The sequence below is a fragment of the Perca flavescens genome, chromosome 18 (assembly GCF_004354835.1).
Source record: "Perca flavescens isolate YP-PL-M2 chromosome 18, PFLA_1.0, whole genome shotgun sequence".
In the NCBI taxonomy this organism is placed as follows: domain Eukaryota; kingdom Metazoa; phylum Chordata; class Actinopteri; order Perciformes; family Percidae; genus Perca; species Perca flavescens.
In genome coordinates, this window is record NC_041348.1 from 12,649,837 (window position 1) to 12,657,064 (window position 7,228).

Below are 7,228 nucleotides of genomic sequence, written 5' to 3' on the forward strand. Positions count from 1 at the left end.
ACTGTATGTCAGCCAATTTAGTGTGCTTAAAGTATTAAAAAAAGACAAAAAAAATAATCTTGGAGCCTTGCCAAAACATTTTATCAACTTGTTTATCAACATATTTGTGATATTCTGATGTTAAATTAATCCGCATGGGAATGGTTTTGATGTTTACATATATATGAGAAAAATATAAAATAATACACATCTGAGACAAATTATTCAATCATTGTGTTCTGAAGAGTTTGTTCAGTCTGCACTCAATAAAAGGAGTTATTCTGGGACCAAACAAATTACCTCTCAAATTATTTCTTGATGAAAAAAAATAATGATGTACACACATCAGGCTTAGTACTGCTTTTTAATCTGGTGCAGATACAGATTTAACCCACAGTGAAGCTGCATTAGCAACTAGTTCATCATAACAAATGGCACTTTCTGCAGGGAAAAAAAAAAAAAAGTCATAACCTAAAAGCTGGAGCGCATTAATTCAAAAAAAAGAAAAGAAAAAAAAGATAGTCACAAATTTGTCACTTACTCTCAATTTAGATTATTTCAGAAATTCCTTACGCAATATACATACACTGAGTTTACACTGCCTAAACTAGCTTATAGTTTGCTCCTCAGCATTACACCTTCATCTGCACTGATCTGAACACACATGATAGGAAAAATTGCTCTGATGAATGCAAACCAGACACTCCAGTCTCCCTTATTTCAGAGGTGTCAAATCAGTTCAGCAGAAAGAGAAGTCTGTGCTGGAGGAAAGTCCCTATAGGCCATTGGTAACGTGCCCTTAAAAGATGTGATTCTTCTCTATTTGTTTATCCGTCCGTGTCGGTCAGTTTCAGTCTCTTAGCCGCTGGTTCCTCAGCTCGCTGGGAGCGGTCCGCGGCGACCGTTGTTCCTGAGAGGAGGTATCCCCCGCCCCCGCTCATCAGTAGCACAGGATGCGTCCTGTTAGGCAACACCTAGGGACACGACGTAGAAATACAGTCAGGAGACATTCACTCTAGAGGAAGGGCAGGCAGGAATAACACTTGGGTATTGAGCGGGAAGATCCGAGTATGCACATTGTTTTCATCTACTTGCTGCATAGTACACAATCATGGAAGAAGCAACACAAATAAGTGTGGGCAGTAAGCGCAAATGGTGGGGGAATTCAAGAGGATAGAAATGACAATTCTGACAATTTATTAAATTATTAAAAAATGTTACCTGGTAATGTCTGAGCCAGGTGTCTGTGAGTCTGAGGTTGACTGTACCGCCCTGTTCCTTGAGCTTTGTGTAGCACTCAATAAGCGCCTACAGAGATGGAGCGGAAAGAGACGAAAAAAATGAGCATTAAGGAGGAGAACTGCAGAGTCAACAAGTCGGGGTGATCTTTCCAGCTACATAAGCACAAAAGGTAATAAAAGGCAAGGATGTGATGGGCATTGTAACTCCTTGGCAGTGACAGGAATGTCCGCTGCAGTAATGTTATAAGGTCATTTCCCACTGGAAACCTGTGCGCACTGGCAGCTAATGAGAGACAGAACTAATTATCCTCATCCAAACGTGTTGTGGTTCCGGTACATAGCACTAGCCATGATGATCTTACCTCTTTGTATTGGGAGTAGACTACAAAAGGCCTGGAGGGGGAGAGGAATTTGAGCAGTCCCATTAGGACCGGACACGGGTGAAACCGACTGGCTATGACCAACCTGCATGTGGGAAACAAACCAATGATGAAGCAAGCCTGTCCAATACAACATACACCGTAAACCGTGCACTTGGTCATTGGAAATGTGCATGCTGGCAATATCGACGCAAGTTATGACCGGAACACTTGGGGATTTAGTACCTATCGTAGACATTCATTTCATCTTTTACGTAGCTGGATGAGAGTCTGTAAAAGAGGCTGATTTAGGACAGTCTATGATATTAGCTGCTATGATGTAGAGAAGACTTGGAGTAAAGTCAATCGGCTAACAAGATCAATACTCATGTCACCCTCACAACCCTTCCTTCATTCATTCATTCATTCATTCATTAACCATGAATACACTATAAAGCAAGTTCCTCATTTTATATGACAGGAAGCTGCACAGCAATCACTTTGCTCACCTAGTAGGGGCACCGTGTGTGAGCTCAGCAAAAGGCATTTATCATGACTTTTATGGACATAATTTACAATACTTGAATCATTCATCACTTTGTAATCCCTGTAGATCTATTTTAATTACTGTTGTTTACTACACGCCGCCATCCGGAATAAATATATCCGAGGTGGAAGAGAAAGAGGCCGAAATGCTGAAAAGAACAGAGCGGTGCAGAGGAACAGAAATGTGAAAGCAGAAGCCAAATCTGACACCAACCCGTCGGCATTCCTGCCTTCCAGCAGGGCAGCAGCAGCTGCCAGCTTCTTCCGTTTCTCCTCCTGCTTCACCTTTTTTCCCTGAGCCTAAAAATAAATTAAAAAAAAATAAAATAGGACACTGAATATCCAGATCCAATTTCTTTTTTCTTTACATACATGCTTAATCCTGTTGCTTTCCAATATAAGAAGGCATGACAGTAAAACTAAAATGAAGGATGTCCTAAGTGGGGTCAGTAAATAAATAGTGGACATACTCTGGCTTCTCTGAGTTTCTCCTTCTCATCTTTCTCGTGGTCATGGCTACCATCAGCCCCACTGTTTGTCTCCATGCTCTGTTCCTCTGGACTGCCCTGCCGTCCTGCCTCAGGCTGGTTTTGCTCCTCCTCTGCGGCCATGTCGGACTTCTTTGAATCTGTAATGTTGAGGGAAGATAATGCATGTCAAAGACTCTCAGTCTGTGTAGTTAATAAAAAGGTTAAACTATGATAACATGACCATCCAGGAAATATTTAGTTTTCTATGGCATTTCAGCACTAACTTGCAGCTACTCTGTTTCATCTAAAAACAATAAGCCTATAACAATTATTTTAAAACAAAACAATTATTTTTTAAAAAGGCAGGCTCTACCAGCACTGGGATCTTTGGCTGTGGTGTCCAGAGTGCCTGCCAGCAGAGCATTGACATGGCAGATGGGAAACTCATGCAGCATATCGTGAAAATGTTCAGGGAAGCCAAAGCTCTCCACACCCGCGCGAATGGGCCCACCTCCTGGGTACATTTGGATCACTGAGCCATAGCCTGGATGAGGAGGAAAGAGCAGGTTCATTATACAAAAGGGCCAGTTAAGGCTTTTTAAATATATATTATTTGTATAGAAAATGCTCAAATCATTTGGTCAGACGGATGAACACTGCAGAAATGTTTAGGGACTGACGTACCGCCCATTCTTTCCATGACAGATCCCAGCACGAGGCCAGCACAAGTCTCAAAAACCAAAACTTTACTGCCTGCGTGGATGTTTGCCAGAGTCAACATCTGGGCAAGCGTGTCATACCGCAGGTGGCTGCATCACAGGAAAACATACACATCATACATTCATCTCTCTCTGCTCTATAAAAGTCAACTTTCACACATGCTGCTAATCCTTGCGCTGACTCACCAGATCTTCCCTGGTTCCCGGCCATGGTACATCATAGCCAGGATGCGACAGGACGGTTTTAGAATCGTCACAGTATTTTCATACCTGGAAAAAAAATAAATAAAGCACAGGAATGGTAACAGCTGATAACGCTAATTACAACGCACTACATTACGTTAAGTCAGAAACAAATTGTGGGTGCATCCTCGGAAGTGACTCACTTCTTCTTTTTCTTCTTGATGTACTTATCCTGGGCATATTCAGTCTTATCTCTGAATGTTGAGCTGTTCTCTATAAGCTGCTGAATGATCTCCTGTGGAGCACATACACACATTTTCTCCAGTCTCTCTTCGGTTATACTTCCGACATTTCATTGGATAATTCAACAGATAAGGTTCCCATGACAAGACAAAAAACAATGCATTGGCCCATCTTACAATGCTTTTCGTCTCCTCTATCCTGCCTGTGCCACTCAGCCCCCACGCCCACTGATTACCTATTTAAAATGGAAGTCATTAACAATGGGTCACAAATATGTAACTTCATTTTCTTTAAAGGCCGAGTAATTTCCTGAAATAGCTGGGCACTGTAGTTTTAAGCATACATTATTCAGGTATTTGTTGGGGACTATTTTCAGTTGTGAATTAAATTTACTTTGTGCACAAGTTAGTATTATTGGCAGCAGAACCATATAGATGGATTGATAAACTACGATGCTCATGTTCATTTTAATAAAAGCAACCAACCCTGAGCGCAACAGCGTGCGACTTGACAACAATGGATCTCTACGGCACAGACCGATAAACTATACCAGGCTTTGGCTACACAGACAAAACGTTTTATAATAATCAATGCACTGTTGTTTTTTGTCTTTCACAATGTAGATTTGATGGATGTCAATGAAAAAATTGCCCACATTATTCTTAAAAGAAAAACAGACTCAACATCTGGCAGTACAGTCATACTTTCCCATTTATGTATTACCCCTTTCACACCGAGCAGGGTTGACTTTGTGTTTGAAAGGGTTAACCCGCGTTGATCCACTCGGACTTGCGAACTAGGTCAAGAGGTGGGTCAGACATGGGTCAATTTTAGTGCGACTTGCACAAGGGTCACTAACAACCGCTGCAGGGTTAAATGAGGTCATCGGGTGTAAATGGGAGCCCTAGTCGTGATGCAATTGTCACAGGTCGCTGCAGCCCATAAACAAACGCTGGCAGCAGGCATGTTTTCAGCTACAGTGGAGGTAAACAACAGTTTGAACATAGATATAGGTGTGTGTGTGTATTTTAACCCTTGTGTTGTCCTTCGGGTCCCGGTGACCCAAAGGACAAACAAGGGTTAACACAGCACCTTGGTGCTTGTTTGTACAGCATTTTGGTCAGCTTAAACGGTGTTTAAATGTGCTCTAGAAATAAACTTTACTTACTTACTTTACAAGAGACAGGGTTTAGAGAGCAATTCTCAACAAAGTAAACGGAAGTACATAACCCTTGTGTTGTCCTTCGGGTCACTGGGACCCGAAGGATAAGGGGGTTAAGGTGCAGAAGCTCCTGGCAGTCCAGTCCGTGGTGAGGAAGAAATTAAGCGGCAGATTACGGGGGACAGTAAAGGTCCCCTGCCCATTACCAGCACGTGAGGTATTTGGCATGCATCGCTCCCGGGTTGTGAACCAGGTCGAATCTGAATTTTTGTGTGTCGTGACGACGGACAAAAGTTTGACAAAAGAAGGGTTGAACACGGGTCAGTTTGCCCTGGTCCGACCCAGGTCACTGGTGTAAAAGAGGTGTAAGATTATTTATGTACCTGACCCTTCAGACCTTGCTCTTTGAGCGTCTCAATGTCATCCCTGGTCAGTTTCTGTGATTTTCCATCGTCTACAATGTTCCTGTTGTCTGTGCCTGCCTCCTTTGCATCTGGGACAAACACATACAATAGATTACTCAAAGTAAAAAAAATGAAAGCGTTACAGCCTGTAATAAGTCTTTTACATGTCCATGCATACAGTCTAGAAACTCAAACATGAATGTAATTGGTGGGTGCTATTTAACAGCAGCAGGTTACACACCAGTGGAGCTCTCTGTGTGCTTGGGCTTCAGTGGCTGTAGGATCCCTCCAGACACAATCTCAAAGGTGCTGCTGTACAACTGTCCCACAGCTTTATCCAGGAAGAACCACTGCTTCTCAAAAATCACCTTCCTGTGTGTAAAACATACATTTCTATACATCCCTATTGTCCGGCATCCAGCATTCAAATGTTGCAATGTGTATATCACTGGTGAGGTGTTTATGGTTTAGCTAGCCCGTTTGTGACTCTCATTCAATTATAATAAATGGGGCTCATGTTTTAGTTAGTTTTGTTAGGTTTACATATTTTTACTTACTTCTTCGGTTGAATTTGGACAGCTTTGAAGATATCTCCCCGTTTCAACACAACGTAGTCGCCCTCTTTAATTCTGTACAGAGAATCATCGTCAACATTGTCCTCCATGATAAAGCAGATTAAACCAGCTCACCCGTCCACTGTCCCCTTCAGATAATTATACGGAGTCGCCGTTGACAAGGCACGGTTCAAAAAGGCACTAAAACACCCTGAACTAAAAGCAAAATACAGCAAATCACTATTTCCACGTGTTAGCTTTCATTTCCCTAGCTTCCCAGGACAACTAAACAATTGCAGACTGTAGAGAGAGTGCCATGTTTTAACATTCTCATCGGTGATTGGCTGGATTTGCGTCGCTGAGCTTGCTAGCCAATAGGCTATAGCCAATAGTAAAGTGCGATGACTTAGTAGAAATATACATTTCAGAATCATCGATGAGCGTGAATTTATCGTCAGAGGAGAGGCAAGGTGCGCCATGAAGAAGCACAGACTTTAGACACAGCCTAATTTCACAGTCTTTGGGCACAACCCGAGTGCTAGAGAATATATATTGAGACGTAAACCACGTTGTGTGCAATGTAGCAGCAGTATTTATTTATTTATGAACATTTATTAGAGGATCAACCCCATGAGATACAGCATCTCGTTTTCATGGGGGTCCTCAGGATCACGTCCAAAAAGATTAGCAGAACAACAGAGTAGATACAATCAAACAAAAAATAAATAAATAAATCCAATTATAAAAAAAGAATCATAACAATAATAAAAAACACGCATGCCCGCACGTACACACACAAGCTCTCACTATCCCTACCCCCATCCCCATCACATGTAAAATGTTTGAGAAACAACTGATGTAACATATAACATATAACACAATAATCCCAAATATAACTGACAAAATTATGTATTGTACATAAGCACATTCATATATAGCCTACACACATACATAACATGACACATATCAATGCTAAATCTGAAAAGCTAGAAACATAGGCACGAAACATAAGTATTCTGAAGATGTGTTAACAAAGCAATTCGGAACAGAGGAAAAGACTAAGCGAGCGAATGGACGCAGGAAGGCAGTTCCAGTCACGAGGAGCTCTAACACAGGAAGCACATTTCCCAACTTCTCTATTAACTCTAGGGACAGTAAAGAAGATAAGTTCGTTGTGACGAAGGCTATATTGTGAACTGTAAGGCACTAAATATTGCGTTAAATAATATGGATATTGAAAGTAAATACATTTAAAAATGAGCTGAAGCCAATGATATTTTCTTCTGGCAGAGGGTGCAAGCCAGGACAGCTGTTCATACATCACACAATGATGTGTCCTATAGGGGCAGCGTAGTGAAGGTGTGGATA

General features: G+C 41.7%; 1 protein-coding gene across 1 annotated transcript; it reads right to left on the reverse strand.

The window, feature by feature from the left end:
- Positions 1-324: 324 nt before the first annotated feature.
- On the reverse strand, positions 325-6,196 carry trmt6 (tRNA methyltransferase 6 non-catalytic subunit). The gene is made up of 12 exons (XM_028606045.1): positions 5,864-6,196; positions 5,548-5,678; positions 5,286-5,395; positions 3,701-3,792; positions 3,501-3,584; positions 3,280-3,404; positions 2,969-3,139; positions 2,596-2,753; positions 2,340-2,425; positions 1,583-1,685; positions 1,201-1,287; positions 325-953 (listed from the first exon to the last, which is right to left on the reverse strand). The coding sequence occupies exons 1-12, from the start codon at positions 5,968-5,970 to the stop codon at positions 807-809; spliced, it is 1,401 nt and encodes a 466-aa protein (XP_028461846.1). The 5' UTR covers positions 5,971-6,196; the 3' UTR covers positions 325-806.
- Between the last annotated feature and the right edge of the window lie 1,032 nt (positions 6,197-7,228).